Source organism: Xenopus laevis, chromosome 1L, assembly GCF_017654675.1.
Source record: "Xenopus laevis strain J_2021 chromosome 1L, Xenopus_laevis_v10.1, whole genome shotgun sequence".
Lineage (NCBI taxonomy): Eukaryota > Metazoa > Chordata > Amphibia > Anura > Pipidae > Xenopus > Xenopus laevis.
The window spans coordinates 139,365,065-139,391,950 of record NC_054371.1 but is presented as its reverse complement, the minus strand read 5'-3'; the positions used below and the strand labels follow the sequence as shown (position 1 = coordinate 139,391,950).

The 26,886-nt window shown below is 37.7% G+C and overlaps 1 protein-coding gene and 1 non-coding gene across 6 annotated transcripts in view; one reads left to right on the top strand and one right to left on the bottom strand.

Annotated features, from left to right (window-relative positions):
- kank1.L (KN motif and ankyrin repeat domains 1 L homeolog) overlaps nucleotides 1–13,134 on the top strand; it is a 101,906-nt gene extending 88,772 nt beyond the window's left edge. For all 5 annotated transcript variants that reach the window (XM_018246022.2, NM_001093000.1, XM_041580829.1 and 2 more), the window contains 9 exon segments: nucleotides 3,114–3,296; nucleotides 4,599–4,707; nucleotides 6,144–6,350; nucleotides 8,216–8,303; nucleotides 9,417–9,636; nucleotides 9,978–10,120; nucleotides 10,559–10,759; nucleotides 12,009–12,107; nucleotides 12,221–13,134. In XM_018246022.2, the coding sequence (XP_018101511.1) occupies nucleotides 3,114–3,296; nucleotides 4,599–4,707; nucleotides 6,144–6,350; nucleotides 8,216–8,303; nucleotides 9,417–9,636; nucleotides 9,978–10,120; nucleotides 10,559–10,759; nucleotides 12,009–12,107; nucleotides 12,221–12,286 (1,316 nt within the window). In that variant the 3' untranslated portion in view covers nucleotides 12,287–13,134.
- A 10,724-nt stretch (nucleotides 13,135–23,858) lies between these two features.
- trnay-gua lies at nucleotides 23,859–23,948 on the bottom strand. The gene is given in 2 exon segments: nucleotides 23,859–23,894; nucleotides 23,912–23,948. It is a non-coding gene; the product is annotated as a tRNA-Tyr (tRNA).
- Between the last annotated feature and the right edge of the window lie 2,938 nt (nucleotides 23,949–26,886).

The window sequence follows — 26,886 nt, the reverse complement described above, 5'->3', positions numbered from 1 at the left end:
ATAAACCCAAAGAGCCACATGAGGGCAAAAACAGATGAATGCAGAGTAGCCATTCTCTGTATAAGATGCACAAAGCAATAAAGTAGTGGCCTATGAAATTAAGAACTAAACTAGAACGTTCTTTGTAAATGTTGTGTAAAACACTATATTGTATGTACATATGTGTTGAAGTTGCATAAGCCCAAGTGTGGAGTTCACTTGAGTCACTTTCTAGCTCTCATAATTGCAGTTAGCTTCAGCAGTCTAACTCCACCCTGCCGACCACAAATAAATGACCTCTCCTCTTATACATGTTGTCCTAGTTCTTCGTTCTAATGACTTCTTAGAATTCCATTAATGGAACAGCAGTGTAACATACACCCTACTGAATCCATCTATTAGATGGTTTAAAGCCAATGTGAATAAATACCTAGTGTTCTACTACTTGCATAGCCATTTCCAAAATGGGACTCCAAAATGGTTGAGGGTTACAGTGGGTAATGTTCTCAAGCAGGTTTATCATCCCATTTTTTATGCACAAATTATAAATAGACTTTTTTTTGGCAAGTCCTGTTTTGTTAAACTCTTCATTCACTGTATTTATATATATAATTGCATTATCTCTTGGCATCTGGCTAGTGCTGTGTCCAGAGGTTCCGGTTGTGGGAGGTGCCTCTGATATTCCATGCATGGGCGGTAGCAAGTGCTTTATGGTGATTTATTCTATTCACACGCTATGAATTTTTTAGTATTCCTCCGCAAGGTACCTTTGTCCTGTCGGCCTATAGTTGCTTTCCAATGACTTAAAAAGGAAAGGTGGTTCCTATAACAGACACAAGCAACCTAAGGCCAGTATCACTTAGACATTTATAAGCCAACATACCTGAAAGCTTTCACTTCTAAAAATGGAAGGGTCATTAACATTCAGATTAGAGGATTATGCCTTGAAAGCATCAAAAATGTTCAATTTCAGCAATGAAAGGGATAGTGTCTATTCTAACATTTTTTATCAGTATGGCATTTTTTTGCCACTGTAAGACAAAGTGCTGTTCTTCTGGATCCTCCATGACCTGCTTATTTTAGTTTTTAGATTTGAATGTATAATCCTAGCAGGGAGGAGGTGAGATGGTTCTGCTGCATGTAGATTTGGCAGAATCTAATCAAACTCTTGAGGGCAAAGGAATTAGAACTGGCTCAGTTGTTGATTCATCAGCCCTTTGCACTTCATAACTTGGTTTGTAATTGAGGAGCCACACACTAACTCATAGCACCCTTGGGTGTCAGTGTGAACACTGCTCGTATTTCCTACCTGTGTAACATAATCAGATATACTTGTAGTGTCCAGCATGCAATCTCACATTGGCAACATGTCACTCCAGTTACTGCTAATAACATTCTGGGGAACAAATCAGCAGCAAAGGCTTCTATTCATATTTATAAGGCAGAATTGGTGCAATCATTGCCAAAGTGCTTCTTCATTTTCATGGCAAAAACAATTTCAAATTTCCCCTGTACAGGTATGAAATCCCTTATCCAGAAAGCTCTAAATGACTGGAAGGCCATCTCCTGTAAAGTAACAGTAACACTTAATTCCCAGTATCATTTCATCACTTATGTGATTTACCAGAAACAACACAATAATGCTAGTTAGTTGCAAACCTGCTGCACACTTTGTTTTTCTTTTTTATATCAGAGCTTTCAGCCAAACATTCTATTCTAAGTTTATCCGGACACTTCCTGAACTGATCCCCCCCCCCCCCATATACTGGTTTCAGAGCTTCCAAGAGATACATCACTTCTGTGAACATTTCTAGGGCTGGGACATTAATAGGGGTAAAATTGTCCGATCTCTGTGTATATTGACCACCAACGTCAGAATTTGTGCTAAACATTAAAGAGCAGGACATGCTGCAGTTCTGTACCACAGGAATGTCGCCTGATCATTATTCATAAAGTTAAATATACAAATCTCTCTGATTAGTCTGTAAAAATGTCTGACTGCTGCTGAGTCCAGGCTCTAGTTACTTGCACAGCAAACAAATATCACACAAGCACTGGAGCAAAACAACCAACAAGCTTACACTCTAATTGGGAGTCGGAAGAGAAGGGAGGCTGCTGTCACATTATAGAGAATACTATGTTAGAAGTAAAAGGCTGCTGAGCTGCCTCAGAACCATGTTTTTAAAATAACTGTAGCAGCTATTGATTAAAATGTAGTAGTTTGGTTGGTAGCAATTTGACTGCATTCTTTGCCTGCTTTTAGATTCCAAGCCTGCTTCTTAACAGCGTGGCTAAATATAAGTATATTTATTTATGTAAGCAGAAAAATGTAAAAATCTGGCTATTTTAAATCAGCCCTTTCATTTGCCAGTAGCAACAAACCGTAAAAGAAGGAACCTGAATGCAGTTACTTAAGCATTTTTGATCTGCATATGAAAATATATTTTTTTTGAAATTGTAATATTTTACAGCAAAATTGTTCTGTGTGACTATAGCATAATAATCCACAGGCATATGTAGCTATCAACTATTTATTAAGGTATACTATTATCTGTAAACAGGGACTATTTACATCTGAAAAGTTACATATTTTAATTAGAAAAAAATCTAATTTTATTAATCACATTTTTAAAGCTATAGGCATTCCTTCAGAGTTTCATAAGTGAAAAAAAAATGTCATTCTATTGCATTCCAGTCTTAAGCCAATGCAGAAGATGCCATTTTGCCATGAGTTTTATATGCGGCACTTCCATTAAAAGTTTTTTTTTCACCCCACTGGAGAAGTGCTACATGTGCAAATCCTAGCCACAGCAATGGAAGTAATGAGGCAAGCCAACATGTACCAGGAAACTTGGATATTTATAATTAATATATCATTCATTTATTTTCGGGCACACCATGGTCCCTTGCTTCCCACAATGCAAGATCACGGGGCCGCCATGTCTAAAAGGGTTTGAGCAGCTCCGTTTCAGATGGTGGGGATAAAGCGAGCAGGCTGTTTCTGTCACCTGAATGCCACTGCTAAAGTTGAACTTGACAGAATTAGAGACAGAATTAAGCTCTAGAAACAGAATTTCTTTGAATGTGATTAAAACTATTAGCAAACATAACATACAGTTTGTTTATTCCCTTAGGATCAAATCTAGATTTCTCCCCTGAATCAGAGTTCATCAATAAATATGCTAATACCAACACTCAGACTATTCCCCTTCAACAAACACCCACAGCCGAACAACAGGAGGTGGAGAATAAAGCTGCCAGCAAAACACCTGCATGTGCTCCAGCCAACCCCACAGCTGAGGGTGAAACAGAGTCTGGTAAGTTATGTGATCCCCCAACATGGCAGAATGTTACCTATTAGCAATCCATTTCTCACAGCATTTAAATGGCAAAATTCCTTTGGTGGCTTCTCTGTTGTTGTAGCTACAAAAGTAAATGCTGACTGGGACATTTGGTTATAAAAACTGTAACTGTTTCTGTAATGGTATCGGTTACCCTTAGCTTGCACAATGGAGAATGACTATAGCCTAGAGGTGGCCATAGACGCACCAATAATATAGTACAAAAATGTTTTCATAGGAGATTCATTGCATGTACGGTGGGAGATATCGGTCGGCTTGTCAATCAGGCTGGCCATAAAATTTTGATTGGGCGCTCAAACTTCGGCTACTGTTAGTGCTGAATCATCAGATACAGGTAGAATTCTATTGTTTATACCTGTATATCTGACGATCCAGCTCTGCATGTGTTATTGAAAAGAATGATCTTTTCCAGGAAAGATCGTAATTGTAATGTCTATGGCCACCTTAATCCTGCTCACAATCAGACCTTAAGTAGTGATGTTTTTGGTGTTTAAGTACCATCAATATTCTGGCCCAAATCTACTATTTTGTATAATTTGCTTTCCCCAGAGCAAAAAGGGTTAACTCTGCGTTGTGTGCTTCTTATCATCAGTGTCACACTGGTATGTTAAGGCCATACACTATAAGATCCACTAGTTTAGTGAGGTCACCAAATGAGTGGATCTTTCCCCCCGGTGTGCCCGTCTAAGGTGGATAATATCGGGGTTTAATCCAGTTATTGGCTCTAGGACAAAACGATTGGATTACAATGGCGGCAATAGGAGGCATTGAGGTGAAGACTGCATCATGTAGTCAATGGGGTCCCTGAAAATCAAACCTGTCCTATTGACATCTGGCTGAATTTTGGCCAAATATTAGTCGGTGTGCCTATTATGGTCCCCATACAGGGGTAGATAAACTGCTGAATCAGTCTAAAGGACCCAGATGAGCAGGTTAAATCTGCCTATGTATGACCACCTTAAATCAGTAGCATAATGTCATGTGAAGTAAGGAATAAACTTGATTTAGCACATTGGTTTGGGGGCTTGAAGTAAGAACTAGGCCCAAGGTGACAGTTACTTGTAGATTAGGGCACTGTACACAATGGTTTATTCTAGGCCCTGAGGAATACAGGTTAGTGGTTGAGGTTAAAAGACACACGTCTGTGCTTATGTTCCACACTGGCAGGCTGTCTTGTTTGCCTTTGAGTATGTACGTCTATACTAGAATTGTTATTCATGTTAATTGTGGTTTGTTCTGTGTTTTCATTTTGTGCAGTTAGTGCATCTGGACAGACTACATTAAAGTCTATAATGAAAAGAAAAGACGAGAAAAAGGAATCCTCAAATACTAAGAAAAATCTTCAGTTTGTTGGTATAAATGGCGGGTGAGTTATTTAAATTTGTCTTTTTTTCTTATTCATGAAAAATTTAAGGCAATTGACTAATTTTTCATCAAATAACCAATAGTTGCATAACCAGGGCCCTGGGCATAAAGCCTGTTTTTGGCACTGCTGTCTTCCATAGTCCATCCACTAGTCCAGCCAAATGGAATGTATATAATGTCATTTTTTTTCTTTTCTGACTTAATATGGCAGTTATCCGGATGGAGCAGGTGGGAGTCCTGGGAAGGAGGCATGTCTTGCTGGGGATTGGTTGGGTGTGGATATTGGGTTTAAGGCTGGATGTATTCTGTTTGCATGAACACTGAGATTCTAACCTACGTAGTTGGCAGATGAGCAGATAGTCCATTGCTGTATGGATTTTGATTTGTAAAATGCTAAACGTTACTTTTAAGCCCTGTTAGACCAGAGCAAGCTTCACTATAATTCATAAAAAATGTCATTTAGGTTTTCCTTGGTAAATTTTGAGTGTAATTTGGATCAGAGCGCAACCATGTCCAGTAACTAATATTGGTTGGGAAAGCTAAAGTGATCATTAAATGCATTTCTGAACCCAGAGCCAAACCAGGTTCAAATAGGTATCCAAATCATATCCAAATTCAACTACTACTTGAATGAGTGTCAGTGTGCAGAGGAATACATGGGATGCCATATTGCTCCCACTACTGATTTTCACGGTCCTTGACTTGTTTTTGGCTTCGCACCCTTAGTCACATCATTTTACCCTCCTTTGCTCACAAAGCCACAACACCTGCTGTCTCATATCAGGAGAATTCTCACACTGCCAAGAACATAGGGATTAACACAAAGTGATATAGGAAAGATGTAAATTAGAATCCGTAATCAAAGTTTCCTATTCAGGGACTGATGTGAATGATGTGTAAAGTAACATGGAATATATTGGCTATTCATAAATAAATGATTATTTAATACCTGTTATTTAACGAGGGGAAAATAAGGAGGAAAAAAGTCTGCGGTGCTTTTAAGTAAATAATTCCTAGTTTTGAATGAATGTGTGTTGTTTAACGATGACCTATTGGCAATACCTATATATATATATATATATATATATATATATATATATATATATATATATATATATATATATATATATATATATATATATATATATATATATATATATATATATATATATATAAATAATAAAACTTTTCTTTTCTTTTTTTCATCTTTACAAGTCCTGTGAGTGCGGTTTTTTCAAGACTGTTTTCTACATACTACTTGTAACCTGCCCCCAGGCAGTCGGCCTTGATTGTATGAGTGCTCCAGCCTGATGAGAATTATATATATATATATATATATATATATGTGCGCACAGGATGTTAAAGATTTCATTCCCTAATGCATTCAAGCACTTGCATCTATTCCAGAAGAAATAAATGGCTATTTCCTCTCTCTAGGTATGAGACAACATCTAGTGATGAGTCTAGTTCTGATGATAGCTCCTCGTCAGAGTCAGATGATGAATGTGAAGATGAAGAAAGCTTTAATGAAGAGTCTGGGGAGCTGTATCAGGGTGTAGCCAGTGTCACCCCAGGATCTCCAAGCAACCTTGAGGAAAAGCAAGTCGATGAGAAAGAACCTGAAAAAGTGGAAATCAGGGAACGGTAATGATGAATTTGCTCCTGTGTATGGCTATGGACAGAGAAAGATGGATCTGTTCTTAACTTGTGAGAATAAATGTAACCTATTGTATACCCAATAAAAAGCACTACATTCACATGTAGCCAATGATCTAAAACATATTCAAAAACAGACAAAAAGACAGAGCCAAATTGTGGAGGATTGTGAATATCCTGTAAATAATATTAGAATTATTAGAAACAGTGCTTTAGTATCTGTTGTTATTGGTGCTAACTGATGTAATTTCTGTCACATGACTCGATGAAATGTGTGTATTTTAATAAATAAATTACCCCCTGTTGTAAAATATTAGGATATTAGACACTCGTCCTCCTGTCTTGTGCTTTTATAGTCATGGAACTCCTCGGTATCCTTATATTTTACAAGAAGAGGTACTTTATTCACAATAAGTTACTGAGGAGTTCCATGACCATATAGAAATTTTATACAGGTCATAGAACTGCAAAGTGACTTCTAATATCCTCATATTTTGCAACAGGAGGTATTTTATTTATTATTAGTACTTTATTATAATACACAAGTAAGTCATGTGACAGAAATTACATTGCTAAGCTCCAATGGCATCACTAAGCACCATTTATAAGGATATAATGTATAAGATATTCATGGCTCTTGTATATTATAACCTATCTTACAATAGGCGGTACTTAATTTACTATATAAAAAGCAGTATACATATAATCTGCCATGCTCATATTAAAGCAGATATAAACCCAAAAAAACTATTGATGCAGAATTACTATGCAAAAGTATTTTTGGGTTTAGATCCCCTTTAATAACATGTAGACACCTGGAGCCTATTCGTGCTTCTTAAGACTATTAATTTTCATACTTTCTCTTAAAGAAGTTATGACATCAAGTCTGTTTTTCATGTACAGGTATTATGATTGGCATGTAGATGCTAAAGCTAGTGTTGTGCTTTGCTGTTGTTCTGCTGGGAAGTGACACAAAAGAATAGAACATACAGTGACAGACAGGTGACGGATGATATTTTGAGAGTTTGGTTCGGGCCAGGTGGTGCACACAAAGAGCAGAGCAGCCGAGTGAATCTCAAGCTTTTTTTTACTCTGCCCCTGTTTGTATTGTAGAGATGAAGCCATTGAGTGGAAGTTTATTTTATGGATGGAACAATAGTTGTGTAGCTCAGAATGTTACACGCATGCTATTTCACATATATCTTGTGTTATGCTTTATCCATTATATATTTTCAGCTGTACACATCCTGCACCATAGAAACATTCATGTTATTTTATTTTTATGCTCCTAATTACACCCAAGAAGTGACACTTTTTTCCCATGTTTACCAAGGTGCTGCAAAGTCCAAAGTTGCTGTAGCACACAAATCCAATTTGGTGATGCAAAAAGTGATTTTTATTGGCTCATTGCAGACTTTAAAACATGGCAACGTTTCAGGGCAAACAGGGCCCTTTATCAAGCCTTGTGTGGCCCGAAACGTTGCCATGTTTTGAAGTCTGCAATGAGAGAATAAAAATCACTTTTTGCATCACCTAAACGGATTTGTGTGCTACAGCAACTTTGGACTTTGTTGTAACTGTGCTGGCCCTTAGCAGGGGGCCTTATATGCTGTTTAGTACGCTCTAACTTCTGTGTGGAATTATCAAGGTGCAGCAGACACTTCTTTGAATGATTGTGACATTTTTACGAGTCATGTAAAAAATAATTCTATCAGCATTGTGGCATTGTGCAAGTTTATGGTTTTTTGTTTCAAACTGAGTAGAATTCTAGTTTGGGTTGGGCTGAAAATGTCAAAAAGAATTGTTGTTTTAAGGCAGAAATGTAATTAACTGAACCGCTGCAATTTTAACAGATATGAGCTGAGTGAAAAGATGCTGTCGGCTTGCAATATGCTGAAAGACTCTGTGAGTGATCCAAAGGCGTTGGCAAACAAGGATGTGGTAAGCTCCCCTCAATGCTACATTATAATTCAGTCTAATTTGGGAGCAGATTTTTGAATATTTGAAAGCAGTTTTTTTTTTATTCACCCATCTCTGGCAATGTGAGACCACAGTCCAACGTCTGAGCCAGTGCTGCTCTCATTTTAAGAAGCCCTCATTCTTTTCTGAAAGGCACTGGGAGACGTCCAGGGATCAATTTTGAGTTATTTGCAGCCGTCCTGACATTCGAGTTTTTAAAGGGGAACTCCAGCTTCCAAACCAAAATTTGATAAAGAGGCCCACATAACACAGAAACCCCTAATATACCCATCACATTTAAAAGTATGAATAAATGCTATTTTATATGCTGAAATCCAGCTGGTTAACAGTTCTTCTCTTTCTGCATCATTTGAAATCCTGGCAGGGAACGAGGTACTAAACACTGATGTTACAAATTGTAACAACTTCTCCTCAGTTTACAGACAGCATGCAGGAACTACATAACCCACAATGCATTGCACTGTGATGTTCCTTACCTTAAATCACATGTGCAGGGAATTGTGGGGTTTGGAGGATGCAGGCTGAGGACAGATGGCTGTTGATACAAAGTAACAGTAGTCAGTCAGCTCAGCAAAGTATTCAGACATCTAGCAGGGGACTAGGCTTAAGGAACTGTCAGAAACCATTAAAAACCATGAAAAGCCTGCATATTTTTTAACTGATGTATATTGCAAAGTTGCTTGAAATTATGTTTACTTTTTAAAAAGCTTAAGTTATATTTTTGTGGAGTTCCCCTTTAAAATTCAAATCGAATTCCATTAGATTTAGACTCAAGTTTTCCAGTCGATTCCATTCATCCGAGTTTAAAATAAAAAAAAGATTTATTTTTTTTAATTAATACATTTTGATTGGTCAAATTTATGAGAGTTTTTAAAACTCACATGAATTCGAAATTCAACCTTTGATAAATGTGCCCCAACCACCCTGTCCCAATTGCTTTCCAGCTCTGTCCCACTGGCCTGTTTTTTCAGAAAATCATTCCAGGGGTTGATGTCAACTACATTTCTATAGGAAAGTGTACACTTTAGCTGTTGTTTGTACCTAAATATGTGATTTTTATTGTAATTATTGCAGAGGCTGTGTTTGAACACGATACAAAACGAGTGGTTCCGTGTGTCCAGTCAGAAGTCTGCAGTGGGGACAATGGTGGAGGATTATATCAGTGCATTCAAGGACATTTCCCCTGCTGTATTAAGCTACATCATAAATATGGCAGATGGCAATGGCAACACAGCACTTCACTACAGCGTGTCCCATTCCAACTTTGACATTGTAAAGCTGTTGTTGGATGCAGGTTAGTTTTCTACTGGAGACAGCACAGACTTGCCAAGTGAAAATCTACAGCCCTAAATATATTCTTTATATAGCTGTATCTCCTTGTAAATGCAGCGAGTGCTACTCTCTGTTGTAGTACCATTTTATTACTGCTATTTATAAGCATGATGTGATCAATTTCATTACAGAGATGCACATGTCACTGGTTAGGTGTTTTTTTTTTTTTTATTAAGATACATAACATTGTATTCATTTGGCAGTAAATGGGATTTGTCATGTATAACAGTCCTTGGTTTCCTCATACAGTCATGTCTTGCCTGATGACTTTATGCTTCACTAAAGTGCTTTGTTTCTTTGCAGATGTGTGTAATGTAAATCAGCAGAACAAGGCTGGCTATACTCCCATAATGCTCGCTGCTCTTGCAGCTGTGGAAGCACCCAAGGACATGGGGGTAGTAGAGGAACTCTTCAGCTCTGGAGATGTTAATGCCAAAGCTAGCCAGGTCTGTACTTTGTAACTCACTCTGTCAAGTAAAGGGCTAAGTGATTACCTTGTTCTTTAGATCTGTTTAATGGGGTTTAAAGGGCAAGGCAAATAGGTATTAGTAGTAGCCATGACCAGCATCTAAAATTGTCTGCTTCTGTTGTTCTTGTTGTGCAAGTTGCTGATTGCTTGCTTTAGGTATAATTAAAAAAAATAGCATAATTAAAAAAAAACTGTAGGCAATAATTAATACTATATGGTGCCAATCTCAATTTGGGCACTGTGTACATCTGTGTTACTATATAAATAATATATATTATAAAAACAAGCATTAGTGGAAACCATTCAGCATAAGGACAATAAATACAGTATGTAGAGTTGGGAAAGTGCAATGCCTTTATAATATGTATGTTGTGCATTGAGTGACTTTGTATAAATGTACATGTTGTGTTTGCAGGCAGGCCAGACTGCTCTGATGCTTGCTGTAAGTCATGGACGTATAGACATGGTGAAAGCTCTTTTGGCATGTGGAGTTGATGTCAATATACAGGATGATGAAGGCTCCACAGCACTAATGTGTGCAAGTGAACATGGACATGTGGAGATTGTGAAACTGCTGCTGGCCCAGCATGGCTCCAATGCTGCCTTGGAAGACAATGTAAGTGACTTGATAGAAGTGAATAACTTTAAAAATACTTTACTACAAGACTGAGCGCAACTTTACTCATGGTGATCGTTTGTGACTGTCGTGCTGTTTTCCCTTTGTGTCCAATCACCACAGCACATGTAGTAATTGCTCTTTGGTTGTGTAAGTCTAAATCTCCAGGTAAGGAGACAAATGCTGAATGAATAAAAAATAGATCAAGACTTGATTTATGCTTTTGGTGTTTGTCTCTTTCCTCATGGTAACAGAGTTATATTTCCCCAATTCCAATTGTCACACGTACAGTATAGTCTGTGTGCTAAGGGGAACTCCACACAAGCTCTGCTGTCGGAACTCAAGTGTTCGGTGGTGGGTTGGGGTACTTTTTTTTTTTTACATATGGGCACTTGAGGGTCATCCCCTAAAGCTACCATCCTAAGCCCAAGCTGCAAGGTGAAAGAATGAGTGCAAAAGCACCATGAATGGTAATATGCATGTAGAACAAGTGCAGGCCTAGCCTCACCACTTTGCAACCCCAAGAATCAATATTAGTGGGCACTTAGAGGCTGTAGTATGCCATCCCAATGTGACAACAAGACAGAGCAGAGCAGCATCAGGAGATACTTCCTGCATCAAGTAACTAAACTTTTGGTGCTCTGCCTGCCACTGCCCACGCAGAACAACAGGGGGTCCGGTCAGACTAAAAGAAAAAAGTAATTTCAATGTTCCTAAAGGGTTATTTGTACTTTCAATTGAGCATCCTACAAAGGAATTCATTGAAAAAAGTTAACATTTTTCAACTGCAAATTTTTCTGTGTGATACAGTAGCAGACCCGGGAGTTCATATCTTTGTGAATAAAGCTCTCCCACACTGGTCAAATCATATGAAGAATAAATATGAAGAACAAATGTCAATGTTTTGCACTGTGCTGGTTATCATATTACTGTTCATTTCTGGTAGGGATGCATCAAAAACACTATTTTGGATTCGGCCGAATCCTTCGTGAAAGATCCAGCCAGATACTGAACTGAATCCGAACCCTAATCAGGGTGTGGTAGGGGGAAAAAAAGAGCCACGTGGCAAACACCTTTTTTAATGACAAAAAGTCACATTATTTTAAGGATTCGGATTCAGTCAGGCACAAGGATTCGGCCGAATCCTGGCCATATCCGGAACCAAATCCTGGATTCGGTACATCTCTAGTTTCTGGTTTATCAAGGAACCACCAATAGTACATTGGTTACATTTTTGCTTCTTTTCTAGGATGGAAGTTCAGCGCTGTCCATCGCTCTGGATGCTGGGCATAAAGATATAGCAGTTATTCTCTATGCACATTTAAATTTTTCCAAAACACCGTCACCCGTAAGTACTGCTAATAAATATCAATAGAAGAGTTTTATTGTAAAAGCTGCTCTTGTTACCTTAATGCTGTGCTTCATACCTGTCCGGTTAAAAATGAAATTTTCTTTCCCCAGGGCACACCCAGACTCAGCAGAAAGTTTCCTCCAAGTCCAACACAAAGAGGCCCTGTTGACCATTGAAGCTTAGATGAAACGTTTCCATTCTTCTCTCCTCTCTGGGAGCTGCTGCTAACTGTTCATACTGACAGATACTGAATGTAATGTTCTTGTGCCTGGATGCACCAGCAGACATAAGCGATATCTGTATATATTATTAGCAACTGGAAGAATACGTTATGCCATGGCAGTGCCTCTGTGATTAGCTAGAACATGGACACTTATATTGATGGACATATTTGGAAAGATGGTTTCCGCCGAGACCCTGGAATCCAAGCATCAAACCATGCATGTCTTGCATTGTGGGTAAAAGTGCCATATGCCTGCTGCCTAGTTCTACATGGAGAACATTTGATCTTTGCTTCCCAAGGTTCTGAAATGGGTATCTTTATCTGGTACTTACATCCCCGGCATTTGAGCTGGCTGTCGGGTGTTGGACGGGACGAGCGCAAGTGGATATGTATGGGTGAAAAAGGAAGCCTCTTTCGGGATGGGCGTATTATGCAAGTTTTATATTAATTTAAGAAAAAAATCTACAAATGTTAAATCAGTATTTCCTGGATATTTTATAATACATAAGAGAAATATGAGGTACATGTCTCGAGTGCATGTACTCAAACTCTTACGTTTTTAATATGTGTAGTATTGTATAATATCTGTATAATGTTTATAAAAGAAAGTAAGGTCACCAGTTACAATGTATGTCCTTTACCTGCTAATATAAAAGGATGTTGATATATATATATATGCATATTTATATTATAGCCTGTCTTGTTTCTTTTTCAGTTGTACGTTTTTAAATGTTTGAAGTGCCTTAGGCTCTTGCCATATCTCCTCAATAAACGTTTATTATATTGTTTTTATTCATCTTACATCGTAGTCTCTGCCTTTTCATTCTTGCATTGGGAACTATCAGAACCGAGAGGGCTTTAAACTGATAGTAGTAGAATAACCAATCCTTCCAACTACTTACTTCTCTTTAAAGGAACAGTAACACCAAATTTTCTTAATGCCATATTCGCCCCCCCAACATCTATAATGATAAGTAAGGCTTACTTCCCCTTGGATTTTTTCAAATCTTCGTCTTGCCCCATAGGAGAAAGACGAAAAAGTGACAGCTTGAATTCCTCTGTGCGTGGAATAGGAAGTCAGATTTGTGCCAATAACTTAAAGCACCTAAGCTTTTTTTTTCAGCCTCTGCAACTTAAATATATGCTCACAGCATTACCACTAAAGCTGTCTGAAGGAATAGAAACATACATTTTTAACTACAGACACTAAAATGTCAAAATCAAGCTGAAAACTTGAAAAAAAAGCCAAGGGGAAGTAATTCTTACTTATCATTATAACTATTTTGGGGGAAATAAGTATTTAAAAAATTTGGTGTTACTGGTCCTTTAAGTATATAGAATTTTATAGGGAATACTGTACCCTCCCCCCATTGTAAAATAGAAAGATATTACTGCAGAGTTCCATAACCATATAAAGGGTTGTTCTGTGTTATATTCTGTTGAATATCATTAAATAGACACAATGGATATGAAATAACAATGTTGTGACTAGTTGGCTTTTAAACATGTATAAGCATACGATTTTAAAGGGGTTGTTCACATTTGAGTTAACTTTTAGTATGATGTAAAGAGTGATCTTCTGAGACAATTTGCAATTAGTTTTCATTTTTTATTATTTGTGGTTTGAGTTATTTAGCTTTTTATTCAGCAGCTCTCCAGTTTGCAGTTTCCGCTATCTGGTTGCTAGGGTCCAAATTACCCTAGCAACCATGTATTGATTTGGATAAGAGACTGAAATAGAAATAGGAGAGGGTCCGAATAGAAAGATGAGTAATAACAAAATAGAAATAACAATACATCTGTAGCTTTAAAGAGCATTTTTTATACTATGTTAAATTTTTCTTTAAAAAATCAATAAAACATTTCAGTTTAAAAAAAAAAGAGCATTTGTTTTTAGATGGGGGTAGTTACCCTTTATTTGAAAGCTGGAAATAGTCAAGAAGAAGCCAAATAATTCAAAAGACTATAAAAAAATATATAATGTAGACTAATGGTAAAGTTGCTTAGAATTGGCCATTCTATAACATACTTAAACTTAATTTAAAGGTAAACCACCCCTTTAAGGATTATTATCGGTGTACTGGTGCAGGTGATAGATGGATAATAATCCTTAAAGGGGTGGTTTTCTTCACTGGTGTACAGGAAACAGGAGCCTCTGAGAAGCCATAAGAACAAATATGCTGCCTTTTCCTAACATCTCATAACATTACATATGTTCCACAGCTTTGTCATTCAGCAGTTGGTTTTGAATATGCCTGACTGAATTTGCAGGAACAGTGTTGCTTTGTTTATTTATTTATTTTATTAATTGAAAGATTCTGGAAGAGCCCAGTAGTTAACGGAGTCAAACATGAGTGTTGTCTCTATAGGCTTTCCATTTTCCAAATATATTAGTATGCATTTATGTATTTGTATTAGATGAGAACCCACTAAATGAGGATTGTTTTTGCTGTTTTGTGTTCTATACAGTGCAGAATATGCCAATCATTTAACTCTTCTTCCCTTTTCATTAATTCTGCAGAACAATTGTGGAAGGAGGAGGGTGAATTTAGTCAGATTCTCAGGTGCTAGTCAGGTGATCTGGGCCCCCACTGCAGCCACAGGCTCTGCTGTAAGTATACAGTAGCTGTAGTTATTCCATTGCAGATTACCTTTTTAACACAAACCCTAATTATTTTGCATAGATATTTGCTGCCCTTTTTAAAAGAGGCTTTGTACTACAGTAACAGGAAATTGGAGACTAACTGAAAAGAAGTGGCCGCCCCCATGTTAACTCATGTTAGCTTGATTACACAGAGGATCTCCATATAACCTAACTACCTGGGTGGCTCTAGTTTAACTGTGAGGTCTGCATGTCATGTGATAGAAATACACCCTGTTTAGCAAAATGCAAAAACAGAAGCTAAAATGTCCTTGGTGGAGGTTCCTGCATATCTACCAAAGGTACTGATAACATACTTTGCAGAGACTAGTAAATAAATAATGTGCAGTGAGAGGAAGCAGATTCCTGGTGCCGCTTGAAGCCAAAGTATTACCTTACAGGAAGAGATTAGAGCAGTTGGAAGTGACATAGTGCTATAATTAAAGAGTATTTATTAGCAAGTGCATTTCAGTTTATATTTAGGCTTTAACTGACCTGCAGGTACTGCCTACCATCTGCTTATCTCATTGCACATGCTCCCATCCTGCTACAAGATGTGCCTTTTTACTTCAATCTTTTATTATGGGTAAATTCCATAATAATTATTGAAATGTCAGGAATGACTTGGCCGGGCTCTCCAACAGATGCTGTGCAATTGCCACATCAAAGGGACCTGTCTGCCGGCTGCTTAGAATTTCTCAATCTTCTGAACTTTTACTCTGTGCAGAAGAACAAGAATAGAAACTCCATATATCTGTAGCATGAGTCTTCCATTTCCTTCCCCCCCCCAAAAAACTGAATAAAGAGACCATAAGCACATTTAACATTCCCTCTTTATCTGTTTATATAAAATCTGTCATGTGGTGGGAGCTGCAATATTACATGCCAGCGGCTTTCCCCATTAAAACCAAAAGGAAATGACCAGTATGTTGACATTGTTATGGTTTCACTTCTTTTTAACTTTGTTACCCCCAGTTGCAAATAGGGATGCACTGAATCCAGGATTCAGTTTGGGATTTTTCCTTTTTAATCAGGATTCGGATTTGGCTGAATCCAAGTGCCTGGCTGAACCAAATCTGAATCCAAAAAATCACGTGACTTTTCATCACACTAATGAGGAAGTAAAACATTCTTTAGCTGCATGATGCGCAGGCGGTTTTGTTTCCCCCAAATTTACATATGCAAATGAGGTTCCGATTCAGTTCAGCATTTGGCTAAATCTATCACAAAGGATTTTGCCAAATACTAAAATAATGGATTTAGTGCATCCCTAATTGCAAACCACGGAATCAAATAAGTCAATATAAAGAAGGTTAACAAGTCTCTCCGTTTACCCCTAATCTCTGGGAAGGCTTTCCACTACATGCCTTATATATTTTGTGCTGGATCTATTATAGCCATAAACATGTCAGGCTCTGTATAGAAAATGTTCTGTTGGATCAAGTCTTTTTCTACTTTCACCCCTTGTGAAGATGTATGAAAGTTCTTACTTGTAGCACTAAGGTTTGCTGTAAGTGGTACCAGGGCCCTAGCCCCTGTGATTCATCTCTTTACAGAACCTAGTGGGCTCTGCCACCCCAAATCTGCTGCTTGCCCTTTAAAAAGAATGGCAATGAAGTACGGGGTGCAGATATGAGTTGGGGCGGGGCATGTGTGACGGTGTGGAGAGCCTCTGTGGTTGGGATGGTGGGCCCTTGAGATGGCAGCCCAGGTGATACCCCAGTACAACACTGTTTTCCACTTCAAAAAAAGAGTGGCAACATTTTTACCTCTAAATCTGCCACATGGCATTGTACATGGTGTTGTTAGGTGTGTGACTTCTGGATCATGTAAAAAACCTGTTCCTTACAAATAGCACTAATTAGGGACCACATCTGCTTTTTTAAAAAAAAAAATCTCCAAATAAAGGGATCAAATTGAATGTAACTCCTAATTAGTATATGCAAATTAGCAATATCCTAGGGGGGGAAAAAGAGTACATAAAAAAAATCATAGCCTTCTGTAGTCATGTGGTCTAAAGTCTGAACTAAATCTGGGATTGGTTCATCACTAGAGCTAATGTTGCATCCAGAGACCGTTTAGAAGTCACAATGATGGTTTGCAATGTTAAAAGAAGCATATGGATCAGTTTGGCCATATTGTTCATCTTGTATTGCTTTGAGAGCAACCAAGACAGAAGGAATACACTCAGTTATATGATAAATTACAAATTTAGATGTTTTAAAGGAGACATTAATTGGTTGGCTAGCTGTTATCCTGACTATGGACTCTTGCTGCCTGAACTGATCTGTTCCTGGCCTCTACATTATACACTTGTCCTTACGCTATAGTACTCAACTGCTTTGGACTGTGTCCTGCAACTCTCCAAAATACAAGCTTCCTACTCAGTCTTCGCTTTTGATATGAAGCATAACAAAAGTGGTGTAAAGGTGATACCTTTATTGGCTAACTAAGATGATAATCACAGCAAGCTTTCAGAACATTGCAGTTCCTTCTTTAAAACTGATGTTGGCACTGACATATATACAGCATTTTGTTTACAAAAAAAACTGTGAGGGACAAAAGGAGAAACAACACATAAGCATAATTTGTATTACAAGAAGGGACAGATTTACAGAGAGGTGGGTTATGCAAAGTAGTCCAGACTAGGCACAAATTAGACCTAAGGTGTGAAGTAGATAACAGATTCCTGTAGTAGTTTGTTGTCTCCAGAGAAAAAATGAATGCATCTGTTTCTAGTCTTGGTAATTTGCCATAAATCCATGGCCTAAATTTAGTCCTGTCTCCAGACTCCTAAAGGTTTGCATAAGTTTGTATCCCCACTCTTATACAAACCTTTAGGAGTCTGGAGACAGGACTAAATTTAGGCCATGGAATTGAGAATGCCAATCAAGAGTGTTCAAACTCTAATTAAGAAGTGCAAAATTAGGGGTTCTGTTGAAACCAAACCACAGTCAGGTAGACCAACTAACATTTCAGCCACAACTGCCAGAAAAATTGTTCAGGATGCAAGGAAAAACCTACAAATAACTTCAGGTGAAATACAAAAAATACTGGAGGAAATTTGCACTCATCAGCCCGGAAGCTGTGCATGGGACGTTTTTGGACATTCCAACATGACAATGATCCAAAACACTAGGCCAAGTCGACCTGTCATTGGCTACAGCAAAATAAAGTGAAGGTTCTGGAGTGGCCATCTCAGTCTCCTGACCTCAATAGCATTGAGCCACTCTGGGGAGACCTCAAATGTGCAGTTCATGCAAGACAGCCCAAGAATTTACGGGAACTGGAGGGTTTTTGCCAGTAAGAATGGGCAGCTTTACCATCTGAGAAGATAAAGAGCCTCATCCACAACTACCACAAAAGACTTCAAGCTGTCATTGATGTTAAAGGGGGCAATACACGGTATTAAGAACTGGGGTATGTAAACTTTAGAGCAGGGTCATATGGGTAGTTTGTGTAGTGATTATGATTTAAAAAGAGTAAACACAGTTGTTTGACAATAAATGGCTTCAGCCAACCACTAACCATTAGTGAAAGTAATGTTTTGATGTCATTCATATTCTCTGAAAAATGGTTAAGAAATCATAAATTCTGCCAGGGTATGTAAACTTATGAGCACAACTGTACATCTTTGCCCATTACAAGCAAATTACACAGGACTTGTATTGAAAAAAACTAGTTTTTTAATTATAAGATGCATTTATCTGGACGGGACATAGGCATGACCTGGTAGTTCCCTTCCAAAATAACACATAAGGTGGCTTACTTATGAACAATGGGTATATTTGCCCCTGGGCAGTACCTTATGGCAATCAAATATTTGCTGTTATTGTTATTTTTACAGCTAGTTAAAAAATTCTAATCACTGATTGGTTGCGACGGGTTGCTGCCCAGGTGCAGATTTGCCCAGACCCAAGAGAGAAATGCCAGGGCACAATATTCAGAACAAGATGAGCGAACTAAATCAGATACGTGTAGACCTGCTGTTTCAACACACACCATCCATCATGTGATAAGCATTCAATTTGAAAATATAAGAAACAGACCAGGAACAGGCAGTACTTTAGTCTGCAAACACCCTTTATTGGTGTATTTTCACTCACGACATGTTTCGGGAGCCAGTCCCTTTTTCCCTTGAAAAGATGACACAAGATGTTTGTTTTGTTCTAATTGCTTTTCAATCTTCATTATATTGCTCTTTATTTGTTCTTGTCAGACCCGGATTAGTGGCGAGGCCACAATGGCCCCGGCCTAGGGTGGCGAAAATTTAGGGACAGCATGCCACCCAGCTGCATTAGGAATGCAACGTTCCCGTGCTGCGCTCACATGGGGGGGGGCCCTGAAGATTGCTAGGCCTCGGGGCTCCTTGGATGCAAATCTAGCCCTGTTTTTTGTGTGATGTATAACATTTGTTACTTTGTTCTCTGACTTTTCTTTTAATTAGAACATTGTTATTGTATTGTTATATTATTGACTTGTTTATGAAAATGAATAAACATACAAAAAAAAAGATGCAACTGAGTCTTGTATTTAATGCCTGCTTAAGTTTGCCATTAATTACAGAGCCCCATTGTACCTGTCTATGTTAGACTTTATGCTTTGTCTCAGGTTTATAAATAAGGAAGCGTTCATTATAGAGGAAGTTTAACTGGGAAGGGTCAAGGATTAACACTTGCCAATTTTTCCAAAGAACTAGGACTTTGGAAATAAAATCATTTCCACTGTTTTTGTTGTTTAGTGCAAGAAATATCACCCAGAGTTACTTACTAATTAAAAAGTCAATAACTCTGCTCAGCACAAGCCCTATTCAATGAACTCAGGTTGAACAAGAGGATACTTCATTTATTTTATTTCAGGCACAGAAGTGTGAGACATTATGTGGCCACTTTTGGAATAAGTGCAGAGTCTATCTTTGCCCTATTAGAATGCTGTTATAATGTTGCCACCTTCTCAATGATAAATTACCAGCATCACACAAGAGTAGGTTGATGAGCTAATGGTGTTTAATGGTGTGGGGTAAATCGGGAGGGGGTAAGAAGGTGTGTGCCAAAAACAGCGGCTGGGGGGGGGGTTCAGCTATGAGTTATCAGCAGTAAGCTTGTGTATTAGCCAGTTTTTACCTCCTGTTTGTGTCAGTATTTGTAGGAAATTTAGGAAATGTTTCATGTATATGCCCTTCTATTGTAGAGTGCTGCAGAATATTTTGGTGTTTTATAAATACTTGTTAATAATAATTGAAAAGTTAGTAGAAGGTATACTAATAGGTTAAATAAATAGCTAAAACCTAGAACCTATATTAAACTGTTCTTCAGTAAAAATGCATTTAGGGGCAGGGCTAGGCAACAAGCATAGGTTTGGTAGTTTAATGGCTTGACCCCAAGTGTAGGGTAATAGGACCAGTCACTGAGTTATCTATGATCTGACAAGAGGCCCAGAGTAACTGGCTCTTATATGTATTGTTTGGTATTTCTACTGACAGTTTGGCCTCCCAGTGAAGAAGGCTAATAAAGTTGAGATGTTGCTGTTGGACTGACATGGTGCTGCTAAGTGCTACAATTCTATCATGGGCTCCACATATTTTTATTTGCTGCCCCTCATAAAACATCATCTCATATTGCCTCATGGGAGATGCCCCTTTAAAAGCTACAGATAATTTTGAACTGCCCTTTTTAAAGTGCAAGGCAACCCCAAAATTAAACGTTGCAATATACATTTATCAAAAATGTTCAGTGCTATTAAAGTTATTTGTAAAAACAGTTGCTATTGAAAGCAGCATTTGCTTAAATCCTGGTTGTTACTTTTTAAACAGTGTTACAAAAGTCTTAGTTCCCCAGCAAAAATAGGTCTGTTAATCAGTTGCCTTGTATTACATTGTATCAACAGGCTTAAACACCAGTGCAGAGAATAGAATCTTCAATTGACCATTTTTTGTTAGAGAATAGAAAGGGAAAAACACTACTTGGAACCATAGAAAATGTGTAATGAATGTATATTTTAATGTATATATTTTAATGTACTTTTTTGCTTATATCTTGTTTTAAGAAAAAAAAATATTTTTTGGGATGGCATTCCCTTTAATCACTCCATGATATAAAATACGCAGATGCCATTGTAGAGGGAGCACCGGTGATATTAACATCCCTCAGCAGGGGTATACTCTAGCTTTGGGTTGTCTGTCAGAAGGCAAAATGGCAAGGCTACTGAGTATCCAATAGAGTGGGAACAGAAATACTTTGCTTAATAATGACCATGTATTTACAGTGTCTTGCACACAAATACTATATATATATATATATATATATATATATATATATATATAATTTGTCTCACAGAACCGCACTCCAAAGTCTTTTTTAGTGAGTCAAATCACCTTTATTAGCATGTGTCCAACGTTTCGGCCCCGGGCCTTTTTCATCATGTAGACAAACAATCCCTGTTTTGTTCAAAGGGTAAGGCATTTTTCAGTAGCAGTATGCACAAAATGTCTCTGTCTTAAATACACACACACACACACACCTCTAGAGGATGCCAAAAAGTCTTATATTCCACAGTGCTTTACTCCAGGGATACCAGCATGGTGTCCCATACAACAAATCTAGAATAGGGCCCAATTAGTGACATTATTGAATATAATTATTCATGCTGCCAATACGAGTCTTAGGAGTCAATTATGAGCACAATTGCCATATTTTTTCTGCCATAATGAAGTATATTTTCCTATAATTCCAGCACCGTTGAGTTTACCAGTGGGAGTTTTACCTGATGCAACTGTGCTCATACATTGATATGAATCACACACAATTGCGCTGATAGTTCAGTTGGAGTTGTTTCTGGTGTTTGGCGTGAGAGTGACACGTGTGCAGCTCCTATTGAAGAAATGTGCTAAGAGCTAATGCCTGGTCCAGTAGCGGTAGCTCCAGGGTTCCTCTGTGTCAATAGGTGCAGCAGCACTTGAAAAGGAGACAGGCAGCAGATGCAAATGCAACTCTACATTAGCGCAAAGGAACTGGAGGGGGAGTGGTCTGCATGGCTTGCTGAGCAGATGTGTGCTCTGGAACTACATTGCATTTATTGTGAATACCCTGATGGCAATTGATTTTACACCCTCACCTCTATCCCATGGTTTGGCCTACTGACCCTGTATACCATGGGCAGCAATAAGGTCCAGAAATAACGTGCAGATGCTCCTACAAGGGGGCCTATGCATAGGTAATATCCATATAATACACAAAAGCCATGAATATCTTGTAAATAATATCCTTATAAACGATGAGTAGTGATGTCATCAGTTATAAACGGTGAGCAGTGATGTCATTTTTGTCACATGACTCCCTAAAACTTGTGTATTATAATAAATAAAGTACCCCTTGTTGTAAAATATGAGGATATTAGAAGTAACCTTGGAGTTCCATGACCTGTATAAAAACACTTGGCCTTCGGCCTTGTTCTTTTATATGGTCATGGAACTCCTTGGTGACATAATATTTACTTATATTTTACAAAAGTGGGTACTTTATTCACTATATCTGATTCAGAGACACACCAGATTATGACAGTTATGAAAAAATATATGGATTATAGGAAAGGATTCACATTGCCACTGTCATAACTCACATATTTGTTATGAGGAGATCACATGTTTCCTAATGATATCAAACAGGGCCAGCCTATACCCACAAGTTAGGAGGGATAGTTCCTGGGGGAGTTGTAACATGAGGCAACCCTAATGTATGGTATCATTCTAATTGCAGAAAACTGGCCTAAAAAGAAACAGGAGGTCATTAAAGGGGTGGTTCACCTTCAACTTAACTTTTAGTACGTCATACATCTTACTAAAAGTTAATTTAATGGTGAAAACCCCCTTTAATGGCATGGTCCTGGGCACCTCATGCATAAGGTAATGAGGTTGAAGAAGGGCTACAGTATAATACACAACTGACTGCAGAAAAATTTGTGTCAATGTAACTGTAGTCATAAATGATCCATGTGAACCCAAAAGTCCAATTTGGGACATTTTGGTGGGGGTAGTTGCTGGCTAACTGGGTGGCAAATGCCTGCCTCTGTCTCTCTTACTGCTACCGCTGTAACACTGCCTGTAGAGGTTTCTACTTTGTGCGGGGGGAGGAACTAGTACTCTCTCTTACTAAACATGTTCCATTCACATCCCTATCCACTTACTCCCGTATTCCACCGCTCATTCTCTCCAATCACCAGCCCCCCCCCTTTGCTACTCTGCGCTCATCTAACTCCTCTGTATGTCAATCTCCCTTAAACTCCAAGTCCCCACTTCATACTTGCATATTTACACTGACATATTGTAAGTGGCTGCATCTTCATTGCCCAACACCACAGCTCTCTATACTGCTGATTTTCTCATATAATTTTAAGTCTTGCACACAGATTTGAATGGCTGAAGGGTGAAGTTTGAACTCCGCTCCCAGCTATGCATTCCCCATGCAATACTATCAGGATTTTATTACAAAACAAGTTGTACAGAAAGCCCTGTAGGAGAAAGAAAATGCAGGTACTACAGCTCCTCCCTCCCTACTCGATTCTGCAGCTCACTGACGGCAGAGGGAGCCCAGATCTGGCATCTGAGTGCGTACAGCATGGCCAGGCCTCCCCTTAAGACCTAAAACTCTCATATTCACATATTGTCAATTTTATCTTGAATAATAAATAAAAATATATCTGTCATGCTATATTAAAAATAGTTATCTCCTACTTAAAGGGTATTTCAAGTTGTGCGCATTAATTATGCAAGCACAGGAAAAACATGTTTAAATAGTTACATTGATACAAATTGTGGCTACAATTTAATAAGCTATTTTAAAACAGGTCAAGAAAGCAATAAAAAAAAAAATTAAGTGGAGAAAACAAGTCCTTCGGACCGGAATCGAACCAGTGACCTAAGGATGACAGCTGGAATTTCCCCTACAGTCCTCCGCTCTACCAACTGAGCTACCGAAGGAACGATGCAATCCAGCCCTGCAGCTTGCCATACAATGTGTTCATCTATTAACTAGTTACAACTACAGAGATAATCTTGTGTATAAATATTGGGTTAATGGCGAGACACTGCCATATTTTACTGCTCACGAGTTAATGTCATTTCACAAGGAAAAGGCAACCAACACAACGAGAGTACAAAAAAACAAAGCCTGTAATCAGCAACTCCTTTTTGGAATATGTACTTGTATAATAATATATACACCAAAATTATTAGGATGAAAAAAAATCTGATCTAGCTGCTAAATTGTATTGTCACACTATGGTTTCGAGCTGTCAAGCGTACAAGAATTCACCAAACAAAGGGCATTAAGCTTTTCAAGCAGGAAGTATGTCCCACCCCGAGTGAGCACACAACACCATTTGTTTGATTAACCCTTTAGGATCCAGAATGGGGCTGAAATTTGTCATCCTTTATCCAAAACCATAAAATAAATCTTCTGTGTTTATATCCAGGCCAATTTCATATTTAGTGATGAATGTGTCTATGTGTCTTATCAATTGGTTAATTTTATGTAAGGTATTACCACTAATGAGCCTACCAGAAACTCTCAAAGAAGCCGATACGATCGAATTGCATATATATATATATATATCTATATATCTATCTATATATATATATATATATATATATATATATATATATATATATATATAAAATAGTGAAAAATTACCGCTCTCAACAAGCTCAGTTAGAGCAACTGATTTTAATAGAAAAACAAAAGAAAGTCCAATGTTTCAATCATATCATAGTAATCTTCCTCAGGGGAAAAAAAAAAATATATATATATATAATATATATACACAATAAATCCATGTGTCTACTCAATTGGTTGGAAATTATATATATTTTAACGTTTTTAATGTAAGGTTCTGCTGCTAAAAACACTCACAGAAGTCAATACAGTCCAATTGAATATCAATGGATGTGTGTGTGTTTCACTGAGGAAGGTTCCTGTACATAACTGAAACAATAAAGCTAACTTTGTTTGATTAATACAGTTGTATAAATTCAGTTAATTTGGACTTGGTATTTTCCATTACTGACACCTAGGTACTGGTGCAATCTATTATGGTTTGTATGTATATACAGGGCCACCATTAGAAATCAATGGTCAACAAAAATCTTGTTTACACTGCTTCAGGACTTTAACTTTGGCTCCTTTCATGGCTTTGGGTCTTTTCACGGCTTCAGTACTTCAACTATTGTTCATTTCGTGGCTTCGGGTCTTTTTGTGGCTTCAGAATTTCAACTTCGGGTCTACTTGCGGCTTTGGCTCTGTTTGACGCTTCGGGACTTCGGCTCTTCAGACTTTAGCGGTTCAACACGACTTCGGAAAAGTGGAGCACAGTTGGGCCCCCCCTATAGCCCCAGGCCCTGTGCCCCCCCTCATGGCGGCCATATATATATATATATATATATATATATACACACACACACACACAAGTCAATATTTTTATTAGGTATTAGAAACTTTGAAGCAAGACATTTTTCTAATTTCATTTTAAAGTGGACCTGTTACCCAGACATAAAAAGCTGCATAATAAAAGTCCTTTTTAAATTAAACATGATTTCCAAATTCTTCTTCTTCTTTTTATTTAAGCATTCATAGCTGGTGTAAACTCATTTAAAAATCTCAGCTGTCAATCAAATATTGTCTGTCCCTCCTTTATGCCATAGAGGCGGGGTAGGCAATTACTTTCACTTACTAGATATCACTGCTCTCCCCACATCCCTCCTGTTCTCTTCACCATTTAATTGTGGCATGGGGATGGACATAAGGTCCCCCATTCTATTGCACATCATTTGAGATGATGCCATGCTTGCCCTTATATCAGTGTTCACAAAATGGCTCCTTCCCGCTTGCTATAATTACAGTATAAATTCCCAGATGGAAGAAAAAAAAGATTCAAATAATTTTTACAGTATACTCAAAGTTCATTTTGCTTGACTAACGTGATAAAATAGGATTTGGAATCTTTATTTTTTGGGTGATAAGTTCCCTTTAAGTGATGGGAATAACAACCATGTAACCTACAAGGATTAATTGTCTAGAAAAGAAATCTTTTAGGAAAAAGTTTTTTTTTTGTAGGGTACTGCCACCAAGTCAGAATCAAAAACTCTCAAATAAGTCAGTACAGTCCAATGTCATATTGTGTGATAGATATAAAATCAGTGTGACCATGTGTCTTAATCTATATCGGAGAGTTGGTAAAAAATATTTAATGAAAAGTTCTGCTATTAATGAGTAAGTACTGGTCATGTGTAAAGGTCCATTTTTATGTTCTAATAAATGTTTTTCTTTTATAATTATTGCTTTTAAATACTTTAATGAGTTCTACACATTTTCACATGATGTTACGTTACTGCCTCTAATGAGCCTACCAGAAATGATCAAACGAGAAAACAGGCTAAACTATCTACAAAATAAACTTGGCCAATTTATTACCACTGGTTGATTCACATGAAAAAAGGCTTTTCTTAATGTTTTAATTGAGCAAGGATTCAATATTTGAACTAGAAAAATTTGTATAGATGTGTAATACAGCTCTTGAAAAACATATCTTTCCAATTATCCAATGTATTCACCTTTGTAAGTCTCTCTTTGCAACAGTAGGCTTCTCATCTAACCCGTTACTTCTAAAACCATTAATTTCATTTAGTTAGGTTTGTTTGGTGTTTGGTGTCAAATAAATGTCTAGATACTGTTATAATGATCTTGTTGGGGCTCACAGTGCAATTCCAGTTTTTTTTTATATCATAATATGTAGAATGAGTAAAGAGACCATCTCATTTGTGTTGTCTGAGCCAGCAGTACACAGGGGGAAAAAACTGGTGGGTTTAAGATAAAAAAAACACCAGTTCTCTTAGAACATCCTATTAAAAGCTAATTCCTTTA